The 18,184-nt window shown below is 46.8% G+C and overlaps 1 protein-coding gene across 1 annotated transcript in view; it reads right to left on the bottom strand.

The window, feature by feature from the left end:
* The window catches only part of LOC110079958 (laminin subunit beta-1), a 77,935-nt gene that overhangs the window by 16,524 nt on the left and 43,227 nt on the right, over positions 1-18,184 (bottom strand). Inside the window, exons 17-25 of the mRNA XM_078388795.1 lie at positions 13,931-14,052; positions 11,370-11,490; positions 10,594-10,786; positions 8,719-8,862; positions 6,709-6,940; positions 5,606-5,769; positions 4,493-4,717; positions 3,316-3,530; positions 3,086-3,182 (exon numbers count right to left, since the gene is read on the bottom strand). Coding sequence (XP_078244921.1) covers positions 3,086-3,182; positions 3,316-3,530; positions 4,493-4,717; positions 5,606-5,769; positions 6,709-6,940; positions 8,719-8,862; positions 10,594-10,786; positions 11,370-11,490; positions 13,931-14,052 — 1,513 coding nt within the window. The remainder of the gene's footprint in view (positions 1-3,085; positions 3,183-3,315; positions 3,531-4,492; positions 4,718-5,605; positions 5,770-6,708; positions 6,941-8,718; positions 8,863-10,593; positions 10,787-11,369; positions 11,491-13,930; positions 14,053-18,184) is intronic.

The raw sequence follows: 18,184 nt of genomic DNA, 5'->3' as shown, positions 1-18,184 counted from the left end.
CTCCCTCCAGAAGTCGCAGCTACATGAGCAGGCGCGCGAAGGAGGGTTGGTGTGCGGCACTCACAGACAGAGGCGCTTACCATGTCAGGAGGAATCACTGACAGTCAGGGAAGGTGACCGGGGCAACAGGAGGCCCTTCTTCTCCTAGGGACAGGGCGACAGAGCCCTAACTCCTGCAGGGTCCCTTGAACAAGCCCCTTGAAACAATCATCCATCAATGATTCACCAGTCTCTCTCATGGTTGCTCATAGAGAGGGTGTGGTGAGACATGCCTCCTTTTCACTCTCTTCTCATCATGAGATAGAGAGACTTAAGCTCCAACTCAGGAATGTCAAATGCCCGCCCTCATGTAGGGCTAAGAAGGGCCACGGCCGGACTGGACGGTAGCACAGTCACTAAATGGCCAGTTGGAGCAGAGAGGCTATCAGGTGATCCGAAGTCTGTGCAGGTAAAGCTGGCACATCGTCTCCTCAGAGGCAAATTCGCTAGCCTCTGGCAAGGATTCCTCTGTTGATGTAGACTTCGATTTTAAGGACTCCTTGGCACTGTCGGGTCCCCTACTGCGGCCTGCACATATCTGGGTAAGATGTAGCTTACTCAGGCAGAAAATCATTAATGTGCCTGAGAGTCAAAATGATTAGGCCGAAAAAGGCGGGAAAGGAGAAAGAAGTAAACAGTTGAAGTGTGTGTGGGGGGGAGGGGGGTAAGCCAAGTAGCTGGCAAGCAAAAAAGAAAACAACTCACGGGGGATCATAGATTAGATAATTGAGAAGGGAAAGAATCCAGTTTAGAGGGAATTGATCAATAAACTAAGGGGGAAAACCCCTGTGGAAATAGCTCTATGCTCTGTAGAACTTTACAGCACGGCGGAAAAAAGGAACTGAGGGGAATCTTGGGTGGGAGGAGCTTGTGCCTCATGGGGGATCACACCATAAAATTGTTACTTTTAGCTCTAGAATGCTCCGAGAATGTCAGCGCAGGCGCAGACTAAACCCATATGTGTGTATTCACAGAGGCCACAAAGAAGAATAATGTTTTTTTATCTTATTTTTAATTTGTTACTTGGTAGGGTAGGTTTAGCCAATTTATTTTTAAATCTAAAACTAATGCATTACTATTGGATTGTTACAAATTGTTTTTCACATTGTCACTAAAGCCATCAGTGTTATTTATTTATTTATTTATTTATTTATTTATTTATTTATTTATTTATTTATTTATTTATTTATTTATTTAATATCCCGCCTATCTGGTCGAACGAGGACCACTCTAGGTGGCAAACAATCTTAAAATAGTACAATAAAAATGTAAATAACAGTTCTAAATCATAAAACACTTACAATACAGTGCGAAAACACAAAACATAAAACAGTAAGGGAGAAAGAAAGAGGTCATGAGTTATGTGATGGGAAGGCCTGCCGAAACATCCAAGTTTTTAATTGCTTCTTAAAGGTACCCAGCGAGGGAGCCCCGTGAATCTCAGGAGGTAAGTTATTCCAGAGGCGAGGAGCCACCACCGAGAAGGTCCGATTTCTTGTCTTTTCCTTCCAGGCCTCCCTCGGCGTTAGGCTCCTCAGCCTCACCTCCTGGCTAGATCAGTTTCCATATTAATGTTAATGGATTAGGTAAAGGTAAAGGTTCCCTTTGACAATTTTTGTCCAGTCGTGTTTGACTCTAGGGGGTGGTGCTCATCCCTGTTTCCAAGCCATAGAGCCAGCGTTATGTCCGAAGACAATCTTCCGTGGTCACATGGCCAGTGCGACTTAGACACGGAACGCTGTTACCTTCCCACCGAGGTGGTCCCTATTTATCTACTTGCATTTGCATGCTTTCGAACCGCTAAGTTGGCGGGAGCTGGGACAAGCGACGGGCGCTCACTCCGTCGCGTGGATTCGATCTTATGACTGCTTGGTCTTCTGACCCTGAAGCACAGGCTACTGCGGTTTAGCCCGCAGCGCCACCACATCCCTTCCGTTAATGGATTAGTTTCATCCTAATGTTTCCCAGCTATGGAGAGTTTGCAAAAGCAGTGGTTGACCCAGTACTCATTTGCAAAGAGGGATCACCTTTGCCCAGTTGCTCTAGGATTGGGAAGCATATCTCTAGGGCCACCAGCAACATTCCCTGTAATTTTCTGGAGCACTGCGCAGCAGTTCCGCTCCTTGCGTGTAGAGTTCCAGCTGCAAATGGAAGCAAATGGGGAGAAACACTGGGTTGGCTGTCCACGTCCAATGCAGTGCTGTGCATCCATGCATCTTAGAGGGAACGTTGGTTACCAGTACTGGATCAACAACCATTAACAGAGAACCCAAAGGATGTATGTGGCCAGCGCTAAATTGAGACACTGTTAGAGATTTGATTTTGAGCATGGTTAGATTTTGAACTGATAGCACAATTAGTATCAGGCAAATGAATTCTGCCCATGCTTTATTATCGCAGTTCTGGCGCAAGGAGAAAAGTATAGGTTCCAATGGAATACGAGGAGCTGCTGCCTTATCTCCAGTTAGCCCATAAGTCAACCTGGCTTTGCCTTGTCTCTGCCAAAAATGTGGTCTTGCCCTATGCAACCTAGAGATGCCATGGTTTGAACCCAGTACTCACTTTTGTTGCTAGCAATTTAGACATTAATGGCTGTGTGTTGCGTTATTTTGAGGGGACAGCACATTTACAATGTTATACAGGCTGTATACTCACTGCTTTACATTGTAGCCAAGTGTCATTTCTTCAATGTTATCACACGAAAAGATATACTAAAATATTTATGAAATGTGAGGGGGTGTACTCCTGTGATATACCTTGTTTCCCCGAAAATAAGACCTAACCTGAAAATAAGCCCTAGTAGGATTTTTTAAGATGCTTGTAATATAAGCCCTACCCCAAAAGTAAGCCCCAGTTAAGTGAAACCCCGCCTTACACTGTTGTGCACCATTGTGCAGCAACCAGATGACATGAATGTAAAATAAAGCATCCCCTGAAAATAAGCGCTAATGCATTTTTGGAGCAAGATTTAATATAAGACCCTTCTTATTGTATAAGCACTGTATGAAGCTGGAAATACTTGGCTGCCACATCCATTCATACTCACCTAGACACTCCTGTTCGGGATCACCCCAGTGATCTTCTTGGCATTCAGAGCAAACACGTCCTCCAAAGCCCGCCTGGCAGTGGCACTGCCCTGTGAACTGAACAGGGTGAAAAATGCTGGTAAAAGATGCTGGTTTATAGGAGGATGCCAAGATGTAAATATCTTAGGCTCTCCTGTTTTGGTAACTCTTTCTTTTTTCGGTCGACCCTTTCAATGTTTGGGTCACTTACCATATTGCAGTCTGAACGTAATGAATGGGCAGGGTCACAGTTGCATGGCTGACAACCCAAGTCACTGCCAAAGCCCCAGAAATTAGGAGCACATCGGTCACAATTCTTGTCCACCACGTTGGCCCGGCAGGGGCAATTTCCTGTCGTTCGGTCACAGTGGCAAATGCCTTTGGAGCAGTGTGTGAGCAGTGTGCCTTGCTCATTACAGGTACAACCTGAGGGGAAAAAAGGAAGGCTTGAGGTAGGACATGGATACAAGGAACAGCTTCCTGCCTGTTATCCCACCCTAAAACCTGTCAAGGTAAGAAACCAGTCCTGCCTAGGAATAGTGTGATGTTCCAAGGACTGTAAAAATGGCTGTTCTTGGTCCGCTTATTACTGAGTGCTGAGAAAAATCACAATAAAAGAGCAGGCTGTGAAACTCATTAGGAAAGATAAGGGAACAGTTTTGAAACCTAAATTCACCGGCCATGGTGGTCCTTTCATTTCTTTGGCATGCTTTGTTTAGAGCCATCTGTGGAAATCCCAAGTCTTTGCCTCATTATAAAAGCAGAACAAATAAGTCATTTTGCTGAAGAATGACAGGTTGATTAAAATCAGGATGCCTTAAAAGTTAATTTTATGAACGTCTGTGGACCTCAAGCAGTAAATCTCAGCCAAACCTTAGTCAGAGGACCACTATGAATCTTACAATGACCTCCTGATGCATTCCATGAGAAGTTCCTGAAAGATTTATAATGTTCCTACACTTCACTACTTCGGTACTACCAGGAGACGTATCCTTAAAACAAGCTTTTTTACAATTTTCAAGCTTAAAACAATATTCTCCAGTCCTTCAAAGCAGTACAGAGATAGGCATCAACTCAACATTCCTGCTATTTCTCAGCTACTCCCTAGGTCTCACTGAAAGATAAATAATATATCTTACCAACGTGCTGAGGTGTAAATACACTTACATTAAAGCAAATATATTCCAGTCATATGATGTCTTACATCAGTATTCACGGGCTCTGCTCTGACCCCAAAATGGGCCACTCACATGCCAAGGCCTCCCACGTTCTCTTGCTTTAGGCCTTATGGTCCCATAGCCAGCCAAACACAACACACACACACCCTGTTCTCAAAGCACAGGTTTCTCCCATCCTCACAACCCAGGACAAGCCACCATCTCACTCACGTCGGCAACTCCGCTGAAATGCATTTCCATAGTAACCGGGCTGGCACTCGGCACAGCGGGGTCCTCCCGTGTGGTAAAGGCAGCGCAGGCACTGGCCAGTGTGGGGGTCACAGGCCTCAGGGTCACTGGTGTCAATGTTGTTGTTGCACTGACATGGCCGGCAGGCTCCATCCTCCAGCTGAGGGGCTCCAAAATAGCCAGGGGAGCAGCGGTCACAACGTGGGCCTGTCCAAGATAGGGAAACTTATCCGTGGCATGCAGAACCAAATACCTCAAAGTAATCCCTCAATAACTGCCCTTTCTCTTCCCTCTCACTGAGGCTCAATGGAACTTGGAATTTGTCTTGTGCCCTCTTAGAAACAAGGAAAAGGCTGTCTGTGGAAAACTGGAAACCCATGTCCCCCACTTCCTCTTCCCTACTACTGTACGTGTACAACCACTCCTACTGAATTTTAATCAAAAATTATGAAGGTGGGGAGAAACTCAGGGATGTTAAGAGTTCAAACCAAGAGTGAATAACCTAATAGTAGTTAGGTTCAGGGTCTTAACTCTCTCTGTGTGTGTGTGTGTGTGTGTGTGTGTGTGTGTGTGTGTGTGTGTGTGTGTGTGTGTGTGTGTGTGTGTGTGTGTGTGTGTGTGTGTGTGTGTGTGTGTGTGTGTGTGTGTGTGTGTGTGTGTGTGTGTGTGTGTGAGAGAGAGAGAGAGAGAGAGAGAGAGAGAGAGAGAGAGAGAGAGAGAGAGAGAGAGAGAGAGAGAGAGGGGAAGATGAGTGAGGTTATGTAACAAACCTGTACAATCTATGACCCACACATTTGAAAATCTGTAAGTGACCAACTATACCTCCTGTTTTGGTACCTGTCCAAGAAAGCCAAAATACAAAAGTTGTGAAGTATTTGGTTAGAAGTTGGGGCATTTTTGAGTTTGGGATTAATTTTTTTATTTTTTTGTAAGCTCCAAATTATCTACAAGTTGCTGCAGTTGTGGTCTGAAAGGGCTCGGAGAGGGGCTTTTCTTTCAGAAGACGCAATACGCCCAATTCTGAGCCTAAAATAATTTGGGTTAATGGCCATCTCGTGACCACTGCTATCCCTTTGCCTTACAGGATACCCATACCTGTATAACCTGGAGCGCACAGGCAAACAATCTGGTTCGTCTCCCTATCAGTGTAACAGGAAAGGCCGTGATACTGCCTGGAGCCTGGATACCCAGGACAAGGGCACGGCCGACACTGCTGCCCTGATCCCAAGACCGGGTCGCCATAGTAACCATCCAAGCACCTGTAAGAGAGGCCAGAAGAGAAGACAGTCAGTGAAAGCATCACCATGGCTTCTAGGGCTTAGCTACCTTTGGGCAAGTGCAGGCCTTTCTAAGTTAGAAGTACCCTTTGCTACACCACTGCACAGTACAGGCCTCTCACAGCAAGTCTCTAACCTAATACAGTGGTGCCTCGCTTGACGATGTTAATTTGTTCCAGCGAAATCGCTGTAGAGCGAAAACATCATCAAATGAAATTTAAAAAACCCATTGAAACGCATTGAAAACTGTTCAATGCGTTCCAATGGGCTGAATACCTGCTCGTCCAGCAAAGATCCTCCATACGGCAGCCATTTTCGGTGCCTGTAAAGCGAGGAATCCATCCCAGAAAACAATGGGGGGCCATTTTCTTCAGCCGGCGGCCATTTTGAAACCTGACGATCAGATGTTTGCTGATTGAAGCAGGGAACTGATCATCGTTAAACGAAAAAAACCCATTTAAATCATCGTTTTGTGATCGCAAAAACCTAACTGTACAGCAATTTCCTCATTAAGCGAGGCAATCATTAAGCGAGGCACCACTGTATGTGTCCTCCTCTCTCACACCGCAGGTCCTCTGCCTGTATGTTTCCTGTGCATTCCCTGTTGTCTCCTAAAAGGGGGCTGTCATTTCAGCACGTTTCTGTTCCTCAAAGACTGGTATCAGAAACTCAAGCTACATGTCATGAGTAACTCCATGACTGAGATAAACAGTCATCATATAATGAACAATAAAGCATCTGTGGTTGTAGCTGATAAGGCGGTATCGGGAAGAAGAAACCGCTAATCCCTTTTAACAAAAGAGACCGTTGCACGAAATTCTTCCTCAAAAGAAATATTTAATATTTCTTTTTTGTTTTGTTTTGTTTCCTAGCATAAATTTTTCCCAAGCGGTGTCATTCTTATGACTCAGGGGTACTTACCTCTCGCAGTGACGGCCGGCTGTGTAATCACGGCACTGGTGGCAGGCTCCGGTGTGCGAGTCACATTCTTCCGAGTGCCCATTGCAGTGACAGGGCCGGCAACTTGGGAAGCCCCAGTGCCCTGGTGGGCATTGATCACACGGACGTCCTACTGTGCCGTGCTGGCACCGGCACTGTCCACTTACCGGGTCGCAGATCCTGGAAACAGAGCCCTCAGGGGAACAGGCACAGGCTGGGGGGTGGGAGCAAATGCCAAAGGAACAAAGAAACAAACAAATTTTTTTTAGGTTAAAGATATTACAGAGCAGAGGCTTAACTATGGCACATGGAAAAATCTCCTAATAAGGAAATGTTGTCTACCTTCTACCTGATTCAAGGTGACTTCACAGTCCCCATCTGTCTTATAATCTGTGTAGCTTTTCCGAGATCCTCAAGGCAACTAATAGTAGCTGATTACTCCCTGTTGTGGAGTGCTCCCTTCTCAATCCTTAGTAAGTGACTTTAGAGCCATGTCCAGGTCTGACCAATTTCTCCAGTATGATAGACATATACAAATATTTGAAGGATGTCATGTGGAAGATGGAATGAGCTTGCTTTCTGCAGCTGTAGCATGTAGGACCCAAAGTAATGGATTTACAGTAAATTACAGGAAAGGAGATTTTGACTCAACATTAGGAACAACCTGCTAACAGTGAGAGCTGCTCAGGAATGAAATGGGTTGCCTTGTACGGTGGGGAATTCTCCAACATTGGCAACCTTTCAACAGCAGTCATACAATCATAAGACAGTGAAGTTGGAAGGGGCCTACAAAGCCATCAAGTCCAACCCCCTGCTCAACACAGGAACACAAGTCGCTTTAGGTAGGAATGTCCTGCTTTGGGAAAGTGCTGGACTCAATGACCCCTGCAGTCCATAAGCATGGGATTTTTTTGGAATTTGTGGACTTCAACTCCCAGAGGTCTGTGGGAATTCCCCAGCCAGCCTTTTTGGGGCATTAATCAAGAAATCAAAGTCCTGATAGATGATTTCAGATTCTTAAGCTAATATATTCAGACTCTGTCAGTCATTTTCATCCTGTCCGGAAGACAGGGGAAATGGGTGAGCAGGGCAAAACGATGTGGGATTTGCAAGGGATTATGGGTATAGTAGTCTCTGTCCATCAGGTTCCGCATAGCATGGCCCTCAAAAAAACTAAGGTAAAGGTTCCCCTTGACAATTTTTGTCCAGTCGTGTTCGACCCCGGGGGCCGGTGCTCATCCCCGTTTCCAAGCCATAGAGCCAGCATTTTGTCCGAAGAGAATCTTCCGTGGTCACATGGCCAGTGCGACTTAGACACGGAACACTGTTACCTTCCCACCGAGGTGGTCCCTATTTATCTACTTGCATTTGCATGCTTTCGAACCGCTAGGTTGGCGGAGCTGGGACAAGCAACGGGCGCTCACTCCGTCACGTGGATTCGATCTTACGACTGCTTGGTCTTCTGACCCTACAGCACAGGCTTCTGCAGTTTAGCCCACAGCGCCACCACGTCTCTTTCAAAAAAACTACCAGACCCTTAATCTCTTGCAGCTCTCATGGAGCTTAGCCCTGTCCACCCATTTCTGCTGCCTTCTCCATGGAATGAAAATGGCTGCCGGAATCCAAATTCATTATGTATAAGAACATGGAAACATGTGTCAGGATTATGATTTCTTGATTAAATCCACCAGAAGTCTGCCTAGAGGAATTCCTGTAAACATTTTTTTGGGGGGTACCGTTCACAAATACCAAAATTCACAAGCCTAGCTCTCTTCCAGTCCTAGTCTTCTACGATTTAATGTTTCTATGAATGTGAAAAAAACCTTTGGCAAATTCTTACCAAAAGAAAGCCAAAACAACCATGCCAAGTCTGGAAACTGCTGTGCTACCACTTCTGCAGTCTGTAAGCCGTAGGCCTAATGCATAGTTGCAGAAAGAGAAGAACGCATGTAGGGAGAACCTCTGGTACACCCTCCTGCCTTTGTTACTCACAACTGCAGCCGTAGGGTCCAAATCCGTAGGTGCCTGGGACACACTGATCACAGCGCTGACCCATCACATTGGGCTTACATTGACACTGTCCACCCAGTTTGTGGCAAACACTGCTGGTAGAGCCCTGGGGATCACACTGACAGGCTATGGAGAGAAGAAAGAATACAGCCAAGAGTTAGGGAATGCAGCTACTTAGAGGAAAGAAGGTTGCTCCACTTCACACGGATGTCAACACAACAGACTTTGAGGTCTTCCTCTATCTGGTGTGGGGACGAGTTAAAAGCAAATGCTCACTACATTAATGCAGTCTCTGGGGCTAACTCACAATTTTGGAATGGCCCCCCGTTGTAATCGCACAGGAGTATGCAAAAAGTCAGTTTATTATTATTTTTACACCAAAACAAAACAGTAGTAGCAAAGAGTGATATCATGCAGAAGATGGTTTCCAGCCTCATTCAGACAATTGATCCTAGAAGCTATGAATTTTAGCTATTGTTTTACTAGCTTTAACATTTCCATGCTTCTAGCTCTCCTGATTGCAGAGACCGACATCTGATCTTATATTTGGCATACACAAAAAATATGTCAGATTGATTGTGAGGCAATCCCCTGCACTTCAGCTTTGAAACATAACCCTATACATTAGGGTTTAGCAATTATATAAATATACAGTGGTGCCCCGCATGACAACAATAATCCATTCCAGGAAAATTGCTGTCCAGTGAAATTGTTGTCATGAAAAAAAAAATCCCCATTGGAATGCATTGAAAACCGGTTAATGTGTTCCAATGGGGAAATACCCCGTCATCCAGCGAAGATCGTCCATAGAGAACCAGCAATCAGCTGTTTAAAATCCCTGTCTTGTGAAGCTTCTGTCCGGAAAACACCCATTTTGTGAAGGGAAGCCAGCCATTTTTGCGAAAGGAAGCCATTTTGCAGAACCGGAAAAATCGTTGTTTAGCGAACAAATGGTTCGCGAAGCAAGGACCTCATCAACGTCAAGTGGATTTCCCCCACAGGAACCATAGTTTTGCGGTCGCTATAGCGATCGCAAAAAAGTCATTGTAATGTGGTTTCGTTGTACTGTGGGGTCGTCGTACTGCAAGGCACCACTGTATAGCCAATGTATTTCTTGAGTATAGCAAAGAATGTCTTCTCGGGGAACCATGGGAAGACAGCCATTGTCTGAGAAGTTAGAGACACATGCCTTCCCATCCTCTGCCTCGAGTGTCCTAGAACCATGAAGGGTTCCTTCCAGATCTCCTGGAGGAAATCATACATCCTTTAGGAAAAACAAGTAGATACCCAAGGGTACCTCAAAGTAAAGTTTCCTTCAGGAAGGAGCTTCAAAGGAATATCAAGTTAAATTACTTGTTTTATGGTTCTTTTCCCAATATATCCATGTACTCAGCTTTGGTTCCTGAGACAGCATCTACATGCATTGCTGTTGTGTATATGACAAAACATTTTCCTAAACCCTCAACACACCTCATTACAAATTCTTAAGAGAAAGGTTCCCTACCACTGCAGTAGCAGGTTTTGTTTTAATTTTTTGGTTGCAGAATTCAGAAAAATTATTTAGCATGGCATTCAACACCCACCTTCTCCTCTTTCTATAGACTCTTGTCCATCTATCAAGAGGAGTTCAGCTAAGGGAATCCCATGCTCCCAGTCCAGCCCACCGGCTGCAGAGTCCAGGGCGCTTCAAACGTGTGGATCTACTTAATTTCCACAGTTCTTTAGGCACTAGGGCTGCCCACCGCATGACACTACCCAGTTCAAGGAAGATCCCGCATCCTTGCCTCGGTCTTCCACCCGAGGCCGTAAGCCTTTCATGTCTCTCTGTTTCTGACCCACATGCAGCCCTTCACTCACGCAGGGCCCCATCGTGCATCAGGGCAGAGATGCTGCAGAGCAGGCGGGCGCAGGTCTCGGCCAGGTCAGGCATGGTGGCCATGCGGAATGCCTCCAGGCAGGTGTAGCGCTCTAGGGCCTCCCGACGCTCCACCGCTGCCGGATCATTGCCATGGAGACCAGGAAGCTCTGTCACACGCGGCAAAAGAACCAGCTGCAAGAAAGCCGGGGGGGGGGGTGTTGGAGAGGGAGGACATAAGAGAAATTTCAGTCAGATTGGGACAAGTAGAAGGAATATTAGTAGCCAGGGTGGGATTCAGATCTGCCCTAAGCTAGGTCCAGTTTAAGAGGCTCCAGTGCATTACTAAAATATAGCTGAACTCTTGTTGCTTAGCTACGCACACGAAAAGGAAAGTGTGTAACATTCAGTTGTTTCTGACTTGCAATTAGTGAGTCGCTGCTAGGATTTCTCAGGGGAGTGTGCACTGCTCGAGAATCCCAGCACAGATTCATTAATGGCCAGTGAGAAGTCACTGGAACTTATGTCATTTGCTTTCCATATATGTATCTAAGCAGCAGGATTTTGGCTGATATGTATTATTCCAACAGCTCCCCCTAATCTGAGGCACCAAGTCATAGTTTAATTAGTTTATGTATAAATCTCGACCCTTATTAGTGTAAGAAGGAGGACCTCCCACTAGGATGAATACTATATAAGCTACTAACTAATACTAATACCAGATGCTTTAGAACAATCTGGAGCATAAAGCTGACTCAGATATACAGTGGCTTCTCACCGAGTCAACAAGGATGAAGGCTGCGGGATGGCGTTGTGTCACACCTGCCCGCTGGAACCGCGCAGTGATCTCGTAACGGTTCCTAGGTTCAAAGCAGAAAGGCCGTGGCAGAAGCACATACCTGTGGAGAGAAGACAGGGTGAAGACAGGGAAGGCAGGGACAGTGTAGCGGTGGTGGGTATGGATAGAAGAGGGCTGAGGAATGCCGTGTTGATTTTTGCAGGTATAGAGAGCTGACGGGTTAGTTTGGTAGCATGCCAGGTAATGCAGTTAATTGTTCAAATTCAGTGCAGTTTGCTAACACCTAGCAGTCAAAGTGTCAATCTCTTTGCTCATCTGACATGTGTGTGAACTGGGTCCTGCCGGGTATCTGTCCTATAGGGCCACATGACAGCCTAGAAGAGAGATTGCGCACCATACTTAAAATGAAAATTTACTTGGGGAAACTGGCAAACACATGCATGGCATGTCTTTTTTTTAAAAAAAGCAGAGTCTATTGTTTAAAGGCAGAGTAAAAAATATCATCTAGGTCTGAACCTCCAGCACCTCTCACTTCACAGAAGTTGTGAAAGACCAGAGAGGAGACAAAGAAACTTACACTGTTAATTCCCTGGACACTGCATGGACTGCCATAGATTAGTTCTCTTCTCAAACTGGCAAAAACATGCCATCGCCCACTGTCCCCTCTCCATGTGCCCTCTGCTCATGCTGTGGAAGGTTAAACATACTTCACAAAGTTAGCCAGACAGTTTTACGGCTTTGTTAGATTGATCAACATACCTAAAGTGTCAGTCTCTTTGCTCATCTGACGTGTATGAACATGGACATGGATTACCAAAATATATATATATATATAAATAAAAGGCAGCAGTGACTCTTTCCAGGAAATTTCCTATTTTATCCAGATGTTTATATTTACTCACAGGAACATAAAATAACCCTGTTTGATTGGTTCGGAAGCCCACATTGAGTATGTACTTACACACCTGGGATGGGAGCACACAAAAGTGTAAAATGGCACAAAGCCAGTGCAGAAGGTTGGCATGTGTTGTGGGCAACAGTAAATGGCGGATTTGTGATAGTTAATAAAGCTCCTGCAAGTATCACTTCAAAGGCAACAGCTGCCTAATGTCATGTCCTGAGCAATCTTGTTTAGAATGGAGCTGCTTGTGAATGACAGCTGCATTCCGAGACCATTAGAGGGAGTGAGAGGCACTCCGTTGAGTTAGGAAGAGAGAAAGAGGAAGATAAAGCTGAAGAGACTAATCAGTAATTTACAATTATGGCAAAATGCAAGATGGTACACATATACATCCAAGGAGCTCTTGGGACTGGCAGATGAATCTTGGTTCAGCCCTGACAAGGATAATAATGTCCAGAGCAACAGGCATTAGAGGGTGCAGGATAGACTGGAGGACAGAAGTGAATGGTCAAGGAGATGAGTTAAAATACTGGATGCTCCTAGCATTTGAAAATGGGGAGGGCTGGGAACCAGGACGCTGCTTTTCCCAGCGTTTGCTCACTGAAGCTAGTGCCTCATTTTGCTTAATGCCACAGCCATACAGCATGGAAAATAGATTTATAGTCAGGCAGCAGTCCTATGTTAAGGAATGTGATTAGTTACAATGGTAATGTGATTAGTTTCCAAAAATCATCCAACAAGATGTTTGCATATGTTTTTAAAAATAACTTCCTCTTCCATTAGATTAAAGCACTTGAACACACCCTTTTATCAAAGTATAACAATAGAAAATCCAGTTCTAATGGATGCAGGGGTGGAGACAGGAAGGAAAATTATGCTGTAAACATAAGAAGTGCTAGCTTTCCTTGTCTTAGAGGCAAAAGCGTTTTGTACAGCTCATCTTTCAAATGGAACAATAAGAGCTGATTCCCTCACAGTGCTACCTGCATGCTAGCGATAAAGAATGGCAACTATTCAAAATGTCAAACCAGTCCTGTATTCAATTGGTTCTAGAAAGGGAAGAGCAAACTTCAAGGGTGATTTGGTATTTTTGACTGAAGTTTTTTTGTTTTTTCAGCCAAAGGGCAATCTGAATATAAATGCAGACCAACAGAGAAGGGGCAGCATCAGAAATTAAAAACAACAGACAAAAAATTGACTATAGGAGAGGAAGCCTACATCATAATTTATTCACTTCCGTATTGATTTCATTTTCTTTGCTCTCACTTCCAAGAACAGATTTAATGCTTCCTTAGTTTCTTCCAAAAATGTGGCAAACAAGTGCGTTCCCCTTCAACAATGTGACTTAGTATGTTAATAATTAAGCTCTATTGGATAACTACAATACTGTAGCTCTAGTCACTTAGCAGGCAGGGCTGACTGGGAATCAGCTCATATTGTTCCATTTAAAAAGATGCTCTGTACAAAAATCTTGTGAGACAGGTAACAGATTTTAAAAAAGAAAATGCCAGAGTTGGTAAGTAGCTTGGAATGTGAAGGGGGAAATCCATGAGGTCTTGATTTCTACAGTATTGCCTACTGGCCTCCTTTAGACCCTCCTCTATGTTCATTTCACTGGTTCTGCTCCTCTGGGTCTCACCTGGAACTGTGCGGAAGACTCTGTCGATACATTTGCTCAGAGGGTAGCACGTTGCCACACCGCGGGCTCACAGGTAAAGCCTGTGAGGTGACACTGATGACAGCTTCCCAATCCTCTGTGGACTAAAGGAAGATACAGCTGGCTTAAAATATAAATAATAATAATCAGGCTTACAAAACGTAAAGCATTGGAAAAAAGAGGTTACTTACCTGTAACTTTGGTTCTTCGAGTGGTACTCTGTGAATTCACACTAATGGGTTAATCTGCGCTTGCGCAGAAGGCCTCGGAACATTCTAGAGCTTAAAGTAACACTTTTGGCTCCGCCCCCCCAGGACCTCATGGTCCGCCCGCCCTAACAGCCATTCAGTTCCCCAAATTCCGCTGCTGCTCTAAAGGCGAGACAGCCGTGACGGAAAGTGGGGAGGACGGGCGGGCCGTGTGAATTCACAGAGTACCACTCGAAGAACCAAAGTTACAGGTAAGTAACCTCTTTTTCTTCTTCGTGGACTCTGTGAAATCACACTAATGGGTGACTAGCAAGCTTACCTCTGGAAGGAGGAGGGAAACGTCACGGCAGCACAGCCGACAGGACAGCCCGGCCAAACCTCGCATCCTCCTTGGCTCGCAGGTCGAGTCTGTAGTGGGATGCAAACGTGGAAGGCGTGGACCACGTGGCGGCTTTACAAACGTCCTGTAGTGGGACTCCACGGAGAAAGGCTGTAGAGGCCGCAACAGCCCTAGTAGAATGGGCGTGAACAGATGTCGGTAGAGGCTTCTTAGCCAGTTCATAGGCCAGACGGATGACCTGAACTATCCATCTGGATACAGTTTGCGGAGACACTTCCCGACCCCTATGGGGTTGCTGGTAAGAGACAAACAGACGCTTGGAGAGACGGAACGAGGAAGTCCTTTGAACGTAGAAGGCTAACGCCCGACGAACGTCGAGGAGATGGAGGGATTTCTCAACCGGAGAAGAAGGTTGGGGAAAGAAGGTTGGCAGGACTATAGGCTGCTTGACATGAAAATCCGTGGTGACTTTGGGCAGAAAAGACACGTCAGGGTACAAGACCACCTTGTCCCGGAAAAATTGCAAGAAAGGTGGGTCGGTCCTCAGGGCAGCCAATTCAGAGGCCCTTCTGGCTGACGTAATAGCTACCAAGAAAACCACTTTAAGGGTAAGGAGGCGTTCAGAAACCGTAGCGAGCGGCTCAAATGGTGGTTTTGAGAGGCAGTTTAAGACCGTATGGAGAGACCACTGAGGAATAGGATTAATTGTAGGTGGACGAAGGCGTACAACCCCTCGAAGAAAACGTTTGATCTTCGCGTGTCTAAATAACAGGGCACTGTCCGTCTCTGGCGGTTGATGGGCTATGATGGCGGAAAGGTACACCTTCAGGGTGGAATGAGACAGGTTCATCTGGAAAAGGTAAGCCAGAAACTGTAACACAGTATGGAGCGTGGTGGGCGACGCGGGCAGTTGATGAGAAGCGGTGAACTTCAGGAAAGCCTTCCACTTGCTCCCGTACAGGGTGTCAGTGGACGGCTTACGACAATGGGAGAGGACGTGAGCTACCGTGGGACTATCCTCCAGGCGGTGAGGTGGAGTGACTGCACGTCCGGGTGGTAAGTTGTCCCTTCGTTCTGGGTCAGCAGATGCGGAAGGTAAGGTAGCCTGACGTACTCCGTCGCCCTCGAGATGAGCCTCGCGAACCACGGTTGGCGCGGCCAAAATGGAGCAATCAGAATGGCATTCGCATTGTCGTCGCAAACTTTCACCAGTGTTCTCAGTAGGAGAGGAAATGGTGGAAACATGTAGAGAAGGCGGTTGCTCCACGCCACCATCAGAGCATCGCCGTGCGAATTCGGGCCGTGACCGCCCCTGGAGAAGAAGGTGGGGCATTTGGTGTTGAGGTGAGTGGCGAAGACATCCACCACGGGAGTTCCCCATCGCTCGCAGAGTGTTAGGAACACCGTATGGTCCAGCACCCATTCGTGCATGGTAACAGCAGTCCTGCTGAGCCGGTCCGCAAGTATGTTGTCGTGAGTGGAAATGTATACAGCGGATGGAAAGACATGATGTTGGAGACACCACTCCCATAGCTGGACAGCAAGATACAGGAGGGAGAAAGAGTGGGTACCGCCCTGTTTGTTGACATACGCGACAGCCGTCGTGTTGTCCGAAACAACCTGAAGGGCTGTGCCCCTGATGATGGGGAGGAACGCCCGGCAGGCCTTGAAGATGGCGAGAAGTTCCCGATTGTTGATGTGGAGAGCAAGCTCCTTTGGAGACCATCGGTCGTGGACCTGCAGACCGCAACAATGGGCACCCCAGCCGATGTCGCTGGCATCCGTCGTGATGCGAGTTTGTAGGGCAATGGGAGCAAAAGGGCGTCCCATGAACAGATTGCCCGGGTTGAGCCACCACTTCAGCTGCTCTGACAACTCCTTGGACACCAAGAGTCTCTTTTTGGGGAAGTCCCAGAGGGGATTGAAGAGGGACAGGAGCCACACTTGCAGCGAACGAAGCTTCAGTCTCGCATGAGGGATGACCGAAGTGGTGGAGGCCATAAGGCCCAGTAGCCTCTGCGCAGTGTGAGCGGTGACATGATGGAGAGGGCGGAATTTCTCGATGAGAACAGCCATCTTCCGCGCTCTTTCTAAAGGCAGGAATGCTCGGCCGGTCCGAGCATCGAGAGTAGCGCCTATGTAGGAGGCAACAGGCGAGGGAACAAGGACGGACTTCTTGTAGTTCACCTGCAGTCCGAGAGTTTTGAGGAGGCGAAGCACTGTAAGGGTGTGACGCTCCGCCTGAAGCCTGGAGTGTGCAACCAGTAGCCAGTCGTCGATGTATGGAAAGACGGCTATGCCCCTTGTTCTCAGGAAAGCCGCCACCGGGGCCATACACTTCGTAAAGACTCTGGGCGCGGTGGAAAGTCCAAAAGGCAGAGCGGAGAATTCGTAACATCTTGACCCCAGCGAGAAACGCAGGAAGCGACGATGGTCGTGCCTGATATTTATGTGGAAATAGGCGTCGCTGAGGTCTATGACGACGAACCAGTCGCCCTGTCGCAAGAGGGGCAGGATCCTCTCCAAGGTTACCATCCGGAAACGGCGATAGGCAATGAATTTGTTGAGGCGCCTGAGGTCCAAAATAGGACGGAAAGAGTCGTCCCGCTTTGTCACCAGAAAATATCTGGAGAAAAAACCAGGATTGGCAGGATTTGGAAACACCCTGGTTATTGCATGCTTTTGTAGCAGGGTGGTTACTTCTTGCTTTAGAGGGTCGGATGGGGGGGTAAGAACTAGACGGGGAGGAGGCGTCTCCAAAAATTCTATCGCGTAACCGCGAGCGATGATAGAAAGGACCCACTTGTCCGAAGTGATGGTAAGCCAACTGGAGAGGAAGGGAGACAAGCAGGTGGCGCAGGAAGGAGAGGAAATGGCTGTAGAGCAGTCAAAGGCCCTGTTTATTCTTACGGTCGACCTTTTTGAAGGGAGCACGTGTCTTGTGTCGTTGGTCATGTCTAGTGGTGTAGCCGGAAGAAGGAGAATACCTCTGCTTGTAGGGATAGGATCTCCCTGGCTGCATAGCCGGGGAGAAAGATGGACGCTTCCATGGGTAGCGTTGTTTGTAGAAAGGTTGAGCAGCATAGGATCTGGCAGCCTTTTTCGCTTCATGGAGACCCTTCAGGATCTCATCCGTCTTGGGATCAAAAAGACCCGAACCGTCAAAGGGGAGGTCAAGGATACGGGCCTTGGAGTCTTCAGGAATGGCCGCAGACTTAAGCCACGCCTGCCGCCTCATGGCAATACCCGTCATTAGATTACGGGATGCAGCATCCAAAATATGACGAACCGTGACCCGTTCCTGACGAATGAGTTGTGATGCCTCCTGATGAAGAGAGAGACCTCTCGGTTGTAGCTCATCAGGTGCAGCTTGTAAGGATGGTAAAGCCAAGTCCCATAAGTGTTGGTGGTAAGCCGCCATAGCGGCGACATAGTTAGCAGCTCTCACAATTAGAGATGAGAAGGCATATGAACGCCGACCAAATATGTCCATTTTCCTCCCATCCTTGTTATTGGGGGATGCGGCTGATGCAGGCCGAAACTTAGACTGGGCGACGTCCACAATAAGGGAATTGGGGGCGGGATGTTTCACAAGGAAGTCCAGTTCAGATCCCTGAATCCGGTATAGGTTCTCAACCCGTCTGGACATTTGAGGGGTAGAGCAAGGTTTGTCCCAAGGTTGCTTTA

Source organism: Pogona vitticeps, chromosome 2 (genome assembly GCF_051106095.1).
Source record: "Pogona vitticeps strain Pit_001003342236 chromosome 2, PviZW2.1, whole genome shotgun sequence".
In the NCBI taxonomy this organism is placed as follows: domain Eukaryota; kingdom Metazoa; phylum Chordata; class Lepidosauria; order Squamata; family Agamidae; genus Pogona; species Pogona vitticeps.
This window is presented reverse-complemented; position numbering and strand designations above follow the sequence as displayed.